The sequence below is a fragment of the Amphiprion ocellaris genome, chromosome 10, assembly GCF_022539595.1.
Source record: "Amphiprion ocellaris isolate individual 3 ecotype Okinawa chromosome 10, ASM2253959v1, whole genome shotgun sequence".
NCBI lineage: Eukaryota > Metazoa > Chordata > Actinopteri > Pomacentridae > Amphiprion > Amphiprion ocellaris.
This window is the reverse complement of record NC_072775.1, coordinates 11,285,511-11,303,717: the sequence shown is the minus strand read 5'-3', so window position 1 is coordinate 11,303,717 and position 18,207 is coordinate 11,285,511. Positions and strand designations below refer to the sequence as shown.

At 39.7% G+C, this 18,207-nt stretch overlaps 2 protein-coding genes across 3 annotated transcripts; one reads left to right on the top strand and one right to left on the bottom strand.

Moving 5' to 3' along the window:
• Positions 1 to 3,392: 3,392 nt before the first annotated feature.
• On the top strand, positions 3,393 to 9,726 carry bcl6ab (BCL6A transcription repressor b). 2 transcript variants are annotated; one of them, XM_023292548.3, is made up of 9 exons: positions 3,393 to 3,536; positions 5,421 to 5,592; positions 5,812 to 6,033; positions 6,126 to 6,944; positions 7,053 to 7,180; positions 7,297 to 7,473; positions 7,560 to 7,690; positions 7,780 to 7,917; positions 8,130 to 9,726. In XM_023292548.3, exons 1-9 carry the CDS (start codon positions 3,506 to 3,508, stop codon positions 8,271 to 8,273), a joined length of 1,962 nt encoding a protein of 653 aa, XP_023148316.2. In that variant the 5' UTR covers positions 3,393 to 3,505; the 3' UTR covers positions 8,274 to 9,726. The 2 variants fall into 2 exon arrangements, with proteins under 2 accessions (XP_023148316.2, XP_023148317.2); XM_023292549.3 differs by having other exon boundaries at positions 3,394 to 3,536; positions 7,297 to 7,464.
• A 471-nt stretch (positions 9,727 to 10,197) lies between these two features.
• Positions 10,198 to 18,140, bottom strand: cmpk (cytidylate kinase). Its single transcript, XM_023292558.3, has 6 exons — positions 17,893 to 18,140; positions 13,363 to 13,509; positions 13,050 to 13,202; positions 12,857 to 12,933; positions 12,484 to 12,580; positions 10,198 to 11,041 (listed from the first exon to the last, which is right to left on the bottom strand). The coding sequence occupies exons 1-6, from the start codon at positions 18,028 to 18,030 to the stop codon at positions 11,000 to 11,002; spliced, it is 654 nt and encodes a 217-aa protein (XP_023148326.2). The 5' UTR covers positions 18,031 to 18,140; the 3' UTR covers positions 10,198 to 10,999.
• Positions 18,141 to 18,207: the final 67 nt, after the last annotated feature.

Sequence of the window (18,207 nt, the reverse complement as noted above, 5' to 3'; positions counted from 1 at the left end):
CGGCGCTTTTTTTTGCGCCTTTCTTGGGGAGTTTTGTGGAATTCAAAACTAGTCTCACTTCTCTTGCAGCTCCCCAAATTCAAGTGCGAGATACTGGCTCAAAACAGATAAAAACTTCCCTCTTTCAACCCCCTTCAGGCAAACATGTCTGCAAAACTGAGCTAGTTTCAGAGTCATATTTTACTGACGTGACCTCTGATCCCTGTCAGACAACCATGTGCCTGGATCATGTTTTGGGGCAGGCATGTAGATATTGGTCCGCCTCTAGGCCCCGGGTCAGATGAGTTCATGGGTAGGGAGGTGGGGGAGCATTTGTTAACACGCGGCCTCGTTAACCGGTCGAGCAGGAGGAGAAGAAGAACAGCAGCAAATCTGTTTCAGCGTTTGGCCGGCTAAAGCCCATGAAGTGTTGTTTTCATGACATGCATGGCATTCTTTAGATGGACCCGGAAGAAAGCAGGTTTGATGAAGAGGGAAATAAAATGCAACACATAAACAGACATAAATAATGTTTCTGCTGCTGGGGCTTTCCTTTCATTTAACCCTCGTGTCGTCCTGAGGGTCAAAGTTGAACCGTTTTAAAGTTGAAAATATGGAGAAAAAAATATTTTCACAGTGAAACTTATGATGTCCACATTTTCAACATTTTTGGGGAATCTTTGAACATTTTTTGGTGGAAAAAAACAAATATTAAAAATGTTTCTTAAGAACAGTCACATAAAAATCAACCAAAATCCAGGCAATTTAGCTTGATTTTGGTTGATTTTTATGTGAATGTTCTTAAAGCAAACATTAGAAGTTTTACTGATTTGTATGTAATCATTTTAGATATTTTTAGGATTTTTTGGAAGATTTTTACTAATTTTTTGAAAATATTTACAAGAATTTTCTTGCCAAATTTGGGGGATTTTTTAAAAATATAATTTTAAAGGAATCATTAAAATTTTCTGAAGGTTTTGCACATTTTCAGAAATTTGGAGAATTTTTTGCTGAATTTTTGGATTTTTTTTCAGACAAGGAAACAATATTTTTTGGTGCCCAAAAATGAGGACAACAGGAGGGTTAAAGGGCAACTTCACCACTTCCACTGACATCAGTTTACTTGTCTGTAAAATATCTTGTGTTGTCATTCCATCATCATAATTATTTCAGACTGGGCTCAGAGGAAGCAAATTTACAATAGAAAGCTCCTGATACAAATTGAAGTTTTAAGGACGTGGAAATTTTTACTACCGATATGTAGAAGATCAGTCGAGGTGCATTATGGGAAACGTAGGTCAGTGCAGTATTTTTGGAACCTGGCTGACAAGAGACTAAAACTTGAAGCATCTCAATGCCTTCTGCTTTGATTTTCACCATTTTTTGCTTTCAATTATTGCAGAAGTCCATAATAGGTCACCTTTAATCGCTTTAAAATAAACCTTTCAACCCACCTTTTGGGTTCATCTCTGCAATATTTCTTTATGCTTCAGCAGAAGTGATGATAAATGTCCATGCTACAGCAGAAATAAGTACTTCCTTTCAAAAGAAATGATATTAATTTTAAAAACTTGACATATATCCTGCAAAACTAACAAGTACCACGTTTGAACGATTATGCTGATTAGCTTATTGCACAGATATCTACCAAACACAATATTCTCGTTTCACATCGTCTCTAGCTTATCTGCCCTCGCTCTTGTTGACGTGAAGTTAAAGATGCTGCGCTTATATAAAGCGAGGAAAAGGCTGACTAATCAAATCTATGCATCCTCTTGCCTGCGAACAAACAACCAAACCAGGAAATTAGACGTTTATTTTCTGCCAAGGCCCCGCTGCTGCCTAAACAACTTTCATCTCGTCTCATTCAGATGAGAAAACATCGCTTCTTTCAAAGGATGTGACGATGAACAACCCACAGAAACTTCAGCCACTAAAGATAACCACGGGGGGAAAAAACATCTAGAGTGAAAACATTAACTAGAAATAGACCAGTTTGGTTGCCATAGCCACCTGAGCAGCGGTAATTTAGACAAGATGAGCTGCAATGACACATTTATTTCAAGAGAAAAGATTGTTGTTTTCCTCCTAAATGTCTATTTTGCACAGTTTTATGAGTGTTTAATGTTCCTAAATATGACAATTATAATGTGCCACTTGCAAGCTACTATTTGTCAGTGATGATGAGCTTTGGCAAAAACTCAGATGACCACATAATCTATTAGTTGAAAAACAAAGTCAGAACAAAGGTGTCTAGAGAGCAGATATTAGTGACAAATCACTGTTGATTGTGGATTTTAATAGAGCACAGTCTATAATCAAGACTAAATGTTCAGTGTCTTCGGTAAAATTACTATAGCTAAAGTTTCTAATGAGGAGTTGATGTTTTGCACGTGGTTACACAATACATTACGGTGACGCTGTACATAACAAGCACTTATTAAGGAAGTAATACAGAACATACCACATTACTTGGAGGGGGATGAAAATAGCAGCAAATATGCAGCATAATAAGGAAGTAATTAGTCAAAGGTACAACAGAATCTATTGAGTTAAGTCAATACACATTCATTTATCTTGTTTAACTAATAATTTTTACTACACACAGTAGTTTTTGATTCAAAATGTATTCAAGAGTTCCTTGTCCTTTAAAAAAAAGCAGCTGGTTCCTTATTTGTTGACTCATTCACTCACAGGATTTAGTTTGCCCTATTTTGTGTCAGACTGATGCACAGCTGTGATGGTGAGACAGGAAGATGTGGGCACACAGACAAGTGAAAGTGAGCTTTGTGGAAGGTTGAGAACTTTACTTTTGGTAGCTTTTAAAAATAGGACTTCATAACAGCCACTGTGAGCAACAGAGACCTCACACACTTGAAGACACGCATGAAACGATCAGTGACGTGGAATTATTCAAGTTCGTAATTTACCAGATGAAAAGATAGTGAAAAGAACGGATGTACTGTTTTAAGGGTTCTTAATCATTTTAAAGGGATGACCAGTGGCTTCTGGCCAAAACACTTAATTATGCAGTTAAAGCAAACTGGAAGTGCAGTTGGAGGCGAGGAAAAATAGTGAAATCAAACGCACGATGGTGAGAAAATGTTAAAAAGCAAAACAACAAACCAGTAGTGTGCATTATTGTAAGAGAAGATGAGTAATAAACTCTTCTCAGGAGGCCTTGCAGCTACAACATACGCTCATATTCCCCACGGTATTTATAACTCGGTCAGCTGACCTTGCACTTGGACCGAACCACCGTGCGGGGAGATTAACTGACACAGAAAAAGACGAATTGAACGTGAAAATTGACGATATCGCCCACTTTAAAAGCACAAAGATGATTCAGTGGCGGAGTTTAATGAGCACCTGTGTGTTCTGGTTTCTCAAACAGCCTGGATGAGGCTGATAAACGACGGCTGGCAGGAGGCAGCGGCCCCGCCCTGCACACAATGGTACGGCCCGGTGTTGAAATTCCGAGAATTGAGCTGCTGTGTTTCTTAGAACTGGATTCTCAGAACTGGTGATGCTCAGAGTTTCGAGGAAACTTTTACAAGGTGACTTTTTTCCCTTCCTATTTTCTCCCTATTGGGTCAGAAGTGTAGTGAAGTAGCAGATGCTGCCGTGGCCGCCTCGGCTCTGCACTTTTCTCCTTAATATGTAGAATATTTAGTGTCTCCGTTAGCTAGAAGTGAAGTAACAGATTCGAAGTGTTGATGTTTGTGACAGCTGCGCTAACTTTGACTGTACTTTAGCGTGTTTGAGGCGGGTTTATTATTGTTGTTGTCTTTTTATACGTGAAAGAAGACGCCGCTGCTCGAGTACAAACTGCTGTTTTTGCCGTGCTAACTAACCTTTAGCTCTGTGTTAGACCGTTTTGTTTTATTCAGAGTTTTTCTATTTGATGAAACAAGTTAGCTTCTTAGCAGTAACCGTCGGTTGGCTTCCTCTGCGCATTTCTCAGTCTTTAAACTTCACTTTAAACGCCTCGCCCGCCTCACAGCGGCACTTTTAACAGAGCCAAGACTTTTAGAAACACTTGAAAAAATATAATTAACCTCCGGACATGACAGCTCAGGAGTGTCTGGACTTGTGCTGGCCTGCTCAGGGGGAGGGAAGTGGTAGTTACGCAGCAAACAACAAACTTCCAAAAAAAAGTCGTTCCTTGAAATCACATCCTACAAAATCATGTTGTCTCGGTTGTGGTGAAATATTTAAAGGCTTTAGAAATAACTCTGGAGATTAGTTTAGCGACGGGGGAAGCAAATGTTAAATGGGTTAAATGAGATGAGTTGCACTTATATCGGGGAACAGGAAACCTCTCTGTGTACTGGCAACCTAATCTGAGCAGCCAGGACGGAATGTGCTCAACGTCAAACACGCTTACAAAGTGCAGGCTGCCAGCACACACTCTGTCTGTCTGTCTGTCTGCCTGTCCGTCTGCCTGTCTGTCTGTCTGCACACCCCACTGCTGCAGACACACCGAGAAGAGCTAGACGCTGATTTTTAAGTCGCAAACTCAGCATTTCTACCTGTTTTCCCCCCTCTAAGTTTGCACGTTTTTCCAACTTTCTTTATTGCACGTTTCAAAAAGTTGTTTTCACCTCAAAAATTGCAATCATCTCTTCATGGGTTGTTTTTTTAAATGCTGACTCGCTAAATGGAAATATAACCGCCTTAGATGGAAAATTTATGTGAAAATGGTGATATTGTAATAACACCGTTATTAAATTGGCCTCATGCTGGAAACCTCCCTTTTACTTCTCGCTTTAAAGTGGCGCCGCCTTTTGTTCAGATGCAGTCAAGACACTTGTTTGGTTCAAAGTTTGGTCTGATTTGAAAGCCTGAAGGCAGCTGGCTTGTGTTACAATAGCAGAAAGAGCCAAGTTATGAAACAGATTTTTTTATAGAGCTAATCAATTATTCTGCATTTATGTAATGACAGTATTTATACAGAACCTTTCAAAAACAAAGGTTGTAAGAAGACAAAAGAAGAACAACCAGATTTGACATTTTATCTTCTTGTAAAATATCAGTTTCCACGTGTAACATTTAAAATTTGTTGTATTATTTTAACATTCCAGTTTCATGGGCAAAATTTAATTATCCAGTTTTATGATTTTACTACAGCTTGTTTATTTTCATTTTCAGGAATATACTGCAAAGCTTTTCTATCAGGCACTGCATTTCTTTTCCTGATATGCAATTTTGTTGCATAACTCAAGATAAAAACAAGTTAAAACACACATATATATATATATATATATAAATTATGTTAAATGTCATCAGTTGTCATAACTTAAGCTGAATTTATTTTCTAAAAATATTGTACAGTTATGCTAATTTTTGTACTGTTTTGTACCATATTATATTTTATTTCTCATCTGCCTTTATTCAACTGTGGATGTAAATTAAAGATACATTTTTTTCCCTTTGCACAGATTGCGATAGCATGGCCACGACTGCAGATGGCTGCATTCAATTCACACGCCATGCAGGCGACGTCCTGCTCAACTTCAACCGCCTCCGCAGCAGGAACATCCTGACTGACGTCACCATACAGGTGGACGGACAGCAGTTTCATGCTCACAAGGCCATCCTGGTGGCCTGCAGGTACACACCATCATGACATCGACATGAGTGCAGCATCACACGCACCTTAGGACTTTTTCTTGTAAAAAGAAGAGACTATTTCTGGAACTAAGTTTCCTTTACCGTAATTAAGTTGAGATTATAAATGATCCTGACACAGCTGTACTTTCACACCTGAATAGGACTGGATAGTGAAATTCAGTTTCATATGAGACATCAATCTCTCCTGCTCTTCCACAGTGGCTTCTTTTATTCTGTCTTCATGGATCCTGAGAACGCAAACCTTAGTGCCATCAGCTTAGACCCCAAAGTGGACCCGAAGGGTTTCTCCCTCCTGCTGGACTTCATGTACACGTCCTGCCTGAACCTGAACGACAGCCTGGTCTTGGCCACCTTGAATACAGCCATTTACCTCCAGATGGAACATGTGGCCGACACCTGCCACCGATTCATCAAGTCCAGGTAAAAGAAAATAGAACACGTGAAAACGCGTGCTTTAGAGTCGTGGTTAAAAACTGAAGGATTCTGACTTGGAATTGAATGTGTTTATGCAGGCATCAGAGCCTGGATATGCCGATTGAAGAGGTACAGAACAGCTCGTTGCACCTGGCTGAGGACGTCTCTGCTTTCAGGCCTGTTGAAGAAAAAGAGCCAGACCTTATAAACAACCACACGTCCAACACAACCCCCCTCCAGGAGTGCAAGGGTTACATCTCCAATGTTTTCAGGGGTATCAACACCTCCGGCTCCTATCATGTCTACGGTGACCTCCACGTCCCTGCTGGGAAGATTGAAGGTGCTCATAAGATCAGATGCTCGCAGGTACCCAGCCCCATCATGGCTCACAACGAATCCATCTCCCACTCTGTCCCGTCACACCCCAGTTTCCCCTCCACTGTCATACGACCGGCGGTAGCCCACGGCAACCTTCAACGGCCTGCTGCTCCCATGGAGGAAGATGGCGTTCATCACCCACAAACCAGCTGCGTGAGACTTTCCCCAGGCTTTAGCAAAGGTGTCATCTGTAGCCCTCAGAGCCCCCTCAGATCTGACTGCCAGCCAAACTCACCCACCGAGTCCAGCAGCAGCAGAAACGCAAGCATGAGCCTTAAACAGCCCTCAGACTGCCCCAAAGATGCCAAGGCCCGCAACTGGAAGAAGTACAAGTTCATTCTTATGAACCAAACTCCTGATGAGAATGGAAAGGAGGCTCATGGAGGCAGCTCTGATGTCGGAGCCGTTTCTCCTACACTGAGCCCCTGCAGGAGTGGAGCAGCAGGTGGACACAGTGAGGAGCAGCCAGAAGAGGGAGCCAGTGAGCACAGAGAAGAAATGTCTTCATCTCAGAGTAGCGACAGCCTCAGCAGTATTAGGTAAACTACAGCTCAATGTCAGAATTAATAACAAATTGACAAAAAAATTGCAAGTGGTTAAATGAGAAAGCTAACTTTGTATTAATTCTTTCTCTTTTATGACTACAGCCACCACAGATGCTCCTCCTGTGGCTGTGACAGCCCTCGCTGCATGGAAATGGGTCATCTTTCTCCTGTCTCATACAACGGAGATGACACCACCAAGCTACACTCAGATTATTCCTCCTCCAGTTGTGGTATGTGGACTCTACAAGCATCCTATTGTTTGCCTGTATTTAATGATTTAGCAGGATTGTTTTAAAGAAAGCCGCAGAAGTGCATTGCATTCACATTGGTTCTCTTTTTTCTGTAGAAAACAATGTTTATTTCTGCAACGGATGTGACTCCAAGTTTACGGAGGAAGATTCCCTGAAAGACCACATGGTCCAGGTCCACAGCGACAAGCCATACAAGTGCGACTGCTGCCAGGCTGCCTTCCGCTACAAGGGCAACCTGGCCAGCCATAAGACTGTTCATACTGGTAAGATTAGTAAGTCCTTTTTGACTTTTAAAAGTACTGTTAAATTCTGCTTTAAGAATGTGTCTCATTTACTCACCGCTTTTCTAAACTTCCAGGTGCGAAGCCATACCATTGCAACATCTGCGGTGCTCAGTTTAACCGACCAGCCAATCTCAAGACCCATACCCGAATTCACTCTGGAGAAAAGCCGTACAAGTGTGAGACGTGCGGTTCCCGATTTGTCCAGGTGAGAAGAACAGAAACGTGTTGTCTTTCACACAACTTTCACTTCTGAGAGTGTTGCCTTTATGCAAATAGTTTTTTTTTTCCCCCCAGGTGGCCCATCTTCGCGCCCATGTGTTAATACATACCGGAGAGAAACCATACCCTTGTGAGATTTGTGGAACACACTTCCGCCACCTTCAAACGCTCAAGAGTCACATGCGTATTCACACCGGAGAGAAGCCTTATCATGTAAGCCTCCTAGTCGGCCTCCCCTCCTTATCCACTGTGTCTGGCTGCTAAAAGGAGAGTAATCCCTTCACCCCAGTGATCCATATGCCTATCAATAGTTATAATTCCTGAGTGGTGATCCAGGGAGCTATGAACTATTGTTGGCAGGGTGGGGGATGAAACTAGGTGATTCTAAATCGTGTTGTTTTTTTTTTTTTAATCCTTTTCTTTAGTGTGAAAAATGTGACCTGCACTTCAGACACAAGAGTCAGCTGCGGCTGCATCTCCGGCAGAAGCATGGTGCCGTCACCAACACCAAGGCTCAGTACCGCAGGTCTCCCGGCAACATGATCACAGGCCCATTGAACTCCTGCTGAGACGGCTGCACACTTGTCAATCTTTTCCTTTTTTCACCAGCCACCACGCTGTCAAAAGTTTGTGTTTTTTCTTAAATACAAACAGAAACCTAATTATTATATATATTTGCCCTTGATGTATTTGTAAGTAACGCACATTACTTAAAGTAACTCTTTGGTATTTCAAAGACTGTAGAAGTTTATGCTTTCATCCTGAATGTTTAACAACAGAATGTACATCTTGAATGTGAATGAGTAGGTATTTCTCTGTTTCGCCAATTAGTCAACAGAATGTGTGCATTGAAGGACAGTCCTCCTTTTCGTTCGTATTGAGGTTCACTGTTACACTTTTGCTTCAGATATTGGTATGAATTTGCCCAGTAATGTGGTCTTATGCAGTTGTTTTTCATAAGGCTGTTTCTGTAAATAAGATTATATATTTTCAGATTGCCATCTGCTGGCAGAGTACAAATATATTTACGTTAAGTACGTTTTTTTCTTACATGCAGTAAGCTTCACTGACTGTCAGTAACACAAGAGCTTATTATTTTGCCATGTCATAGTTTGTGGTACATACTGTAATATCTACAGATCGTCATTCATTTAAGAAATGGCTACGTATTGTACATATTTTCTTTTTCGAGTCATTTCTAGGTTCATGTTGGTATTTTGCACATACTCATGATGCTGTAATCCACATATTTTCATACTTGTCATGCAGATATTTCTACTTAAAATGTTCTTGACATGTTCAGTTTGTTAAACCCCATTCCCAGCACTTGTTTTCTTATTTATATTTTTAATTTGCTGTATTCCCTTACTTTTGGTGCTGCGATGGTCCAGTTTTCTCAGTGGGATCATTAAACTTTGATCTTTTTTTTACCTAACTGTACGTATTATAGCGCACTCATACAAACTAGTATAATTATAGTGCCTTACATTCAGCCTTTTCTATCAGCTACTTTCCCAGACTAACTATCAGTGCATTTTTACTTTCGACAGCCGCAGTAGTTAACTGCTTTTGGAACGCATTTCCCATTCGGTACTTGGCCCTGTTGTCATGTGTATGCGTGTCAAGGTACAGTTATTTTGGAAACTTCTACTCTGTTGTGTGTAGCTCTTGAAATGCAGATACACCAGGCCTCAAGCTAAAACACTCAGGAATAATAGTAATATGTAAGCAAATGTCTTTGTAACTGCAGATTATATATATGTGAAATATATATATATATATATATATATATATATATATATAAAAAACCATGAAAATAAAATGTATATTATGTAGCATAAATTGCTCTACTTGTGCCCATTATTTTTCACCTGAGCATTTTACAGCATATTATATTCTTGGAAATGTAACATTTACATTCTGGTTAAAACAAACCTGAACTGATTTGGAGAAGTTCCAATGGTTTCATTAGCTAAATGTTTCTAAATCCTAAAAAAAAAAAAAAAAAAAAAAGCAAGAAAATATGCTCAGATACGTGAATGAAACTCCAAATAACATAATTCTCAAAGCAATTACATTTGAAAATGAATAATTGAGTGGTATAGATTCGCAGAAATACATAGTAATAGACATGCATTTAAGGCTTCTAATCTACATATAAGTACTTTTGTATTCATTTTTTGTTCTCAGTAAATGGATCTTTCTTTCAATACTAGTTTATTCATCCTTTGCTTAAGATGTCTTCAAACGCCTGTTAAACTTTGAACTGAAACCTTTTCTAAAGTTATGGTGTGAGGCGCCCCCTGCTGGGCGATCAGGTTGAACACTATCCAGGGACCTGAGGTTTTGTGTAACTGTTGTGAAAAACTTTACAAAATGATCAAAATTTTTCTACAATTTAACACTTCTGCCGATACATGAGACAAAACTATTAAATACAGACTCGGGAGAAAGATTCTTCAAGTAACTGAGGTAAAACAAGACAACAAAAAGTCAGCGTTTTTGACTTTTCCACTTTATGCTCCTTCATACAAGCAGATACAGTACAGAGTTAAGTGCTCGTTTTCATCTCCATGTTCTCACTATGACTAGTCCCAGATGTCATAGCTGTGATGAAGCACACTGAGGTTTTTAAATACTCATCTAATCACAGAAACATACCTGATAACATCTACATGGCACAAAACTGCTCCCTGGTCATGCCTCTGTAGTTCCCATCCACTAAACATGAGACACACATGTTGGATTCATATTATTTGGATGCCAGACAGGCTGTTGGCCGTTCAGTCAAGACTAAACTAAACCCTTGTCCTCAGGTCAAACGACTATTTGGTCTGAAGCGTGATGGCTGCTTCTCTTGACATGTTACTCAGAAGACATAAGTGATAAATAGCATTGTTTAGAGACTTCCTGTACTGTAAGTGTCTTTGATTTTGACAAACAAGTGCCTCTCTGAGCCAACAATGCATTGATTTTCAATGCAAAGGCCCCCGACTGTTATGAAAGACGGTGAACTGCGTGCTCCTCTGAACATGAACTAGCTGATTACAAGTAGCTGCTAGACATCTCTGCCTCTCATTCATACCGGTACGCATTGTACACACACATACACACACACATACGCTCGCAAACAGTGTAGCATTTACAGAAAAAATAAACCCAAAAAGACACAGAAATTAAAGGTAACCAAACGTATAAAGTCATATGAATGGACATATAAACTCATAATAGTGTAATTGCAGTTGATAAAAAGAAAACTAAAAGGTAAATGAATGTTGGTGGCAGTTGGAGAAGCTCAGCCCTCCTTGTCTAGGATGGCTTTCACATCAGCAAACACCTGGAAGAGAACAACAAGTTAGTGCACTCTGACACAAACAGCGACTGTATTTCAGTTACTGCACAATTTTATGACCCTTAAGACAAGATACATATATAAACATTTAATTTGGGGAATAAATCCTTTTGGTTTTGGCTAAACTTGAAATGAAATGACCAAGACCAGACAGGTTTCAGTGATTTGAAGGATAATTTTCATTATGGATTACACCTCAATTAGCTTATAAGTGTAAAAATGTCTAAACAAAGTAAAGACAGAAAGTCAAAACCACCAATGCATTTACATTATTTACATACATTATTTAATATCCAAATTACTTTAATCCTCCATGGACTGACTAATCAATTTATTATTATTTTTTTCAGATTTTGAAGTAGCCAAGATAATTCTCGATAACATTATTGTGCTATCAATAAAAAAGCCATCAGGTAAATTTATCTTTAACTTTGTATTTTGTCGTTTTTGTGGAGAGACTCTGTAATCATAACAGTACTGTAGGTTGTAGCTAAGCTGGATTATTTGTGATAATATAGTATGTCTATTATTAACATGGCATCAATATTTTATGTCACGGTTATCACAAACATCATTATATCATAACACCACTATCTGAGTATTGAAGGCTGTAATGTCTGCCTTTGTTTTCACTTTCATAAAATACAATGAGACGCATTAATAACGGACTGCAAAAAATGAAAACTAAATCAATAAAATAAGTTTCAAATAAATGAGTTTTCACCTTCATTCTCCAAATTAAAGTCTTATTTTTGCTGTGTTTAGTTATAAAATATGCTGTTTGTTAGCAACATTACTCAAAAACAAACAGATTTGGATGAAATTTTCAGGGAAGGACAGAAATGACATCAAGTGATTAGATTTTGGCAATGATGCGGCTTATAGTCTGGATCCACGGATTCGTTAAAGATTTCTGTATCACTGTGAGATAGCGGCAGGGCGTCACTGTAAATATGGCAACAAGTGAATGCTACATCAGCTGCCTGCTGACGATCACATGATTGTGATCCTACTACAAATCCACCACTGAGGACTTCTCGGGACTTATCTGTCGGGAATCGTGCAAGGAACAATTAATTAAATTGTTGGGGTGTTTTCGAGTCCCATCAATTCCCGCCGCCCGCTACATATTTAGGTCACAAGATTCGGTATCCGTACATAACGTGCACATGCGTAAGACATGCTTGTGCTCAGCTCAAGGTCATTTTGTTTGTGGGTACATCTATATTAAATGGTTACATTCTATAGTGGTGCGAGTTCTGTGAATTTTTGCAAGATTTCATCCGTAGGAAATGATAGAATGACTGAGCGGCCTTGGCGGAGTACTGCGCTCTCTGAGTGCTCTTCTTGTTTCACTGTTTGACCACAATCCCTTCCTTCAACAATCTGAGTGACATTCATGGGCACCATCGTTGACATTTACTCACCTCTTCCACACAGCGAGAAGCGTCTACAGTGCGCACCTTGCCGTGCTTCTCATACAGCTCAATGATTGGTCGTGTAGACTGCAGGTAGGTCTGGATTCTGCATTGAAGGAATATATGGCTGGTTATTGGGGTCAGGTGACACAGGGGACTTAAAGGAGACACAAATTAGGTCAAAAACACACATGCAGGTATCCAGCATTCACTTAAATGGGTCAGAGAAATCTATACTCATCAGATGTGTTTGTTGTGTTTTGCTACAAACACAAGGAAATAAATACATGAAATCAATTGTAGACAGCAGCAGTACAGCACAATGTGTATTCTAAAATCTGTAGTTGAATAGCCTAACACTGTCAGTGGTGGAGGACTGCACCTTTTCTCCAGGCTTTCTCTGTTGTCATCTGTGCGTCCGCTGCTCTTCCCTCTTTCTAGACATCTGTCAATGCAAACCTGTGGACAAAGGAGCTCATTTCCTCAGCATAAAAACGTCGATCGCGTCAGCTCGGCACAGTGTGTCACTAAAAACAGCTTAAGCGGTTTGTAGCTCTATAGTTTCCATGACGTACCTCTTCGCCGCAGTCAAAGAAAAGCACAAATTTGACGTCTGCTTTGCCATCCATGACAGTGTTCCACCCTTGAAGGTTGTCCTCGTTGCGGGGGAAACCGTCTATGAGGAAACGGAACTTCTTCTCGTCTTTCTGCATCGTCTCTTCCATAGCCTGACAAAGCACAAACCAGAACAAAAATGTAATGCTGCACTTAGATGAAGAATTTATTCAAGGTTGGTATGGGTTTACATAAAACAGTCCAGACACATTAGGGTTTTATTTCTCGCTAGACAAACACAAGCCAGATTTACAGCCTTCAATTGTTACATACCTGCTTCAGTAAGTTGATGGTGATCTCGACTGGAACAATTTTGCCCTCTTTGATGTAATTGGCGATGAGCTGTCCACATTCTGAGCCCTCTCTGGCTCGCTCCTCCCTGAGTAAGTCTCCAGCTGACAAATGGGTGTAGTTGTAGCCCTGAGAAGAATTTAAAAAAAAAAACAACAACACATGTTTAATTATAGATTGGTCTTGTGATTGAAAGTGGCACCTCAAAGAAACGCATATCAAAACCACTCATGTCTGATGAGAATGTGACAAGTTTTTTAAGTTTGCATAATTCTATTAACAACAAACTTCTACAGCGAGGAGGAGAAGCTTTTACTGACAGATTAAATCCTTGTCACTCACAGGCCTGGAAAAAGTCAATCCTTGTACACTGAATGAAAGGAGCCTCTATGCCAAGCTGCCGTTCAGGCCAAACCACTGCACTTGAAGCATGGAGGCCGACACCCAGAAGCATCGGCGGACAGAAGCAGTTATAAAGTCTCTCTTAAAGAAGCACTCTCTAGCAAACACACACACATCAAAGACTCCATGTTGGCCTCCAGTAGAGCTGCAGCTTCTCAGGTTTTCATTAGTTTGACTTTCAGACAAACATCTAAGCGGCATCCTTCAGTTGAGTTCTGGCTTTTTAGACTTTCTACACAGCTTATAAAAATACCTTCAGTCCAGCGAACAAATAAATTAGCCTCAGGGAACGTTTGACTCACTAGACGTTACTTTGGATCACTCACACTCTCCAGACCCACCCAGAACATGGGAGATGAATAACTGCAGACAATCAATGGTCACATGACCAGAAGTGCAACTGAGCGGGTTATCATGGGTTATTACTTGTTTTTTGCTGCTTGATACCAAAAGAAAACTCACAATGTTCTTATTTTTCATGAGTAATCTACAAGAGAAGCTTGTCTTACAACATACACAGATCAGGCATAGCATTATGACCACCTGCCCAATGTTGTGTTGGTTCCCCTTATGTGGTCAGAAATGCTCTGAACCACTGGACCCGGACCAGAGGACCTCGTAGGGCAGCGTGTCAAACATATGGCCCTTTGATCATAAACTAAAATACTAGACTGCTCATTGTTCTTTGTTGTTTTAAGCCTAATTTTTGTAATATTTTGTTGTTTTTGTCTTGTTTTTTTGTCTGATTTTTGTTGTTTTTCACGTTTTTGTCATTTTGATTTTAAAGTAAAATACTACATTGTTCAGTTTCAGATAGCTGTGACTAAATGTTTTGTTCCTTTGTAGAAACACTGTGATCTGTAAGTTGCAATGTGTAAATGATAAACTGAGGCATGATATTGCTGAAATTGAACTTAGTTTTCTTAAGAGATTTCAGAATGTTCATGATGTTTTGTAAAAAGATAATTCCTTAAATGTGAACACTTTCAGAATGTACTTTTTTTTGCATTAAAACAAAGGAAACATTTGGAGTTGTGGTTATCTACAGGTTATTATGCTCTGACTTTACTGGTGTGGGCCACTTGAGATCAAATTGGGCTGAATGTGGCCCCTGAACTAGAATGAGTTTGACATTCCTGTCTTAGGGTGTCCTATGGGGTCTAAACCAGGAACGTTGGCAGTGGCCCCTTTGGGTACTCTGGAAATCAAATTTGTTCAACTGCATCCTGTTGATTCTTGATCAGAATGGGGTCTTGGAAGTTTCAAAGTCAAATTTACATTTTGGGTGACTGTCATGTTCCTGATTGTTTGATGTTTTCATGATGTGGTGGGATGCATTTTCCTGCAGGGGAAGGCCAGTGACATTTGGGATTTCCATTTGCATGAGGGAGTGTGCTTGTTCTGGGACAATGTTCATTTTGGTGTTTAAGTCTCATCAACATGGATGCCAAAATCCAAGGTTCTCCAGCAGAACACTCCATAGTACCAATATGATCAATGTTATTCGCTTCACCTGTCAGTGGTCATAACGTTGTGGCCGATCGGTGTATTTTACTGAGATTTCTTGGATCCACCGAGTTTTTTCTTTAACTTTATTCCTCAAGACACATGCAGGATTCAGATATGCGCAGCAAAAGGAGCGAGGACCAGGAAGTAAAACACAAAAAAGAAAGGTTTGGTTGCAAAAACAAATTCAACCTCAGTCATACAAAAATATTTCAGCTACAGGAAAGATGACGTTGGCCAACAACAGATGCTCTGTCAGAAGTGTCTTGTAGTTGTTGCCACCAAGGTTAATTTGACATTTAAATCAGCACAAGCAGAGCAATAATAATAGTTATTTAACCACAATCAGGAACCAAGAAAAGTGAGAGGCCCTGGTATATTTTAGGATAGATTTTAAGATTTTACTGATTACTTTGAGGCCCTTCATTGCCTCTCTGCTAGCTTTATATCTGATCTTTTAACACTGTGTGCAGCAGTGCACACTTTGAGATCATGAGGTTGATTTCTTTTGTCTATTCCAGAGGTGCGGCTGAAAACTACAGGAGTGTGGTCAGTTGTGGCCCTGAGGCTCTGGAATAAAAACTTGTAGGTTGAATAAGTGACCTCTACTTAAAACATACTTTTATGAGGAGCATTTCCTGATTTTCTTTTAATCTGTCTATAATATTCTAATCATGCTATGACTTGTCGATATTATTTTACTGCCTTGTGGCGCACTTTGTAACTTGGACTTTGGACTATTATTATTATTATTCAAGTCACACATCACAGAAAAACAAATATTGCAATGTCAGTTTTATCCAATATCTTTGTTTTACTAAACATGTGCTATATATATTAAAATATATGACTTTTAATTGGGTAACCCCTGTAAAAGTCATATTTTAGTCACATATATATAAAAGTCATATATTTAATGTGACTCACAATAAGGCACTATATATACATTAAAATATATGATATCATTTTTGTAATTTTCTGTAATCAGACAACAGAACAAGCATGAAATAGTGGCTACAATGTGACTCACAATAAGGTGCTATATATATATATATATATATATATATATATATATATATATATATATATATATATATATATATATATACACTAAAATATATGACTTTTAATTGGGTAACACCTATAGGGTGTGATCAGTTCCTCATCTAACAAATGTCAAGATGTGTTTCTGCTTGTTCAAAGCCTATGATGGGCTTGCCAAGTGCACTCCAGACCTACACTTACCATTACATAACCAGACAGACATAGATAAGCCTATGATAAGGTTACAACGTGGAAGAAATGTCAACAGGATGTCTTCTGTTTGCACTATGCAAAGTTAATAAAGACTCAGCATAATCAACTATATCTATCTATCTATCTATCTATCCATCCATCCATCCATCCATCCATCCATCCATCCATCCATCCTCCAAATTATGACTGTACAAAAAAGGTGGTTTGTACACTGTGCAAAGTTCCAATGGCAAAGGAGCACTGCGAAATGTACAAAAGAAACAGAGTGCTATTCTGCCAGGAGGCTTTATAAAATGATTTCATTTCCTGCTCTCTGTGCCCACATATACTGCATTTTAATACAGTCAAATTCCCAACAAAGCTGATCTCATTTCCGTAATTTTCTGTAGTCAAACAACAGAACAAGTATGAAACAGTGGCAAAAATGTGACTCAAAATAACCAGCAGTCACCTTTAAACTGCTAATCTGCACTGCTGGAATCTAGATATTATGACTATACCATCATCTGATAAAGTAACCATACACAGAAGTTAAACACAGCTGCTATGTAGTAAATTATGCAATATAATTTAACCTAATTTGACACGATCGCTGTAGTCAGAGAAGAGTTACACAATAAGGGGTGAAAGACTAATTTTAGCTGACCAGTGCTTGTAGAATATCCACTTTCAAACAGACCAAACTTTACCACTTTCTTCAAGAGTTTGACAGAAGCTTGGATTTCTTTTGGAGCAGCACTTTTGACCTCTTTTTTTTTATTCGTGATGGAGTCTCCAGTTTGAACTTTTGCTTACATTTCCTACTGTGCTGAATTACACAACGAGACACAGTTTGCCCCCCAAAATTGCACTTACATGAAACGGTCATTTTCCATTTTTAGGAGCAAATTAAGTTATCGATTAATCGGTAAAATCGTGGAAAAATAGTGGTAATAGCAGTCCCAACCCAAGCTTTAATGTAGCCCATTCATTCAGAGCTTTCACACAGCTAAATACATTTAAAAGCTAAAATACATTGCGTTCTTTACTGCTTTGACTTAGTTGCCAGAAAACACATATTTAGACAGTCCTGGAGATTTAAGCTGATATCTACAGCTGCTGTTTATGTTTAAAATTAGCACATAAACTGAGTGGCTAACCAGCTAGCATGACAGGCTAACACCCAGCTTCGTTTTTAGAGGACAACCGGAACTCAGCGAAAATGAGACAATACCTCATTGAAAAGATGCTCCTAAAAGCCACAACAGTCCAGAAACCCACTGAACACTGAATTCATCACGACATGCTCAATCTTAACCATCACAAATCAGCGCTTTTCTTTGTCATTTTCCTCGCTATCTCTCGTACCTCCACGATTTTGGAGCACTGGGTCCCTTTGCCGGCGCCAGGCCCGCCCAGCACGAAGACAACCTGCGGCTTCATTATCAGCGACACCCGGTAGAGGAAGGACGGCACCCTCTGAGACCCGAACAAACGGCTGAGCATAAACCACCAGCGACGGACGCGAACCGGCGGGGTGCGAGCGTGAAATAACCAGCCGAGCCGCCCGGAGAATGCGTGTCAGCGTCGGTCGATGAGCACTGGCGACACCACTTCCGCGATCGAGCTCGGCGACCAATGGGATTTGCCGAATCGACCCGTGACGCAACGCGTAGCCCCGCC

Coding starts and splice junctions, on each gene's coding strand:
- cmpk (XM_023292558.3), bottom strand. CDS start 18,030: ATGCTCAGCCGTTTGTTCGGGTCTCAGAGGGTGCCGTCCTTCCTCTAC. Junction 12,934..13,049: donor TCTTTGACTGCGGCGAAGAG/GTACGTCATGGA, acceptor CTTTGTCCACAG/GTTTGCATTGACAGATGTCT. Junction 11,042..12,483: donor CTTCTCGCTGTGTGGAAGAG/GTGAGTAAATGT, acceptor GTTCTCTTCCAG/GTGTTTGCTGATGTGAAAGC.
- bcl6ab (XM_023292548.3), top strand. CDS start 3,506: ATGCTCAGAGTTTCGAGGAAACTTTTACAAG. Junction 6,945..7,052: donor GACAGCCTCAGCAGTATTAG/GTAAACTACAGC, acceptor TTATGACTACAG/CCACCACAGATGCTCCTCCT. Junction 7,918..8,129: donor CCGGAGAGAAGCCTTATCAT/GTAAGCCTCCTA, acceptor CCTTTTCTTTAG/TGTGAAAAATGTGACCTGCA.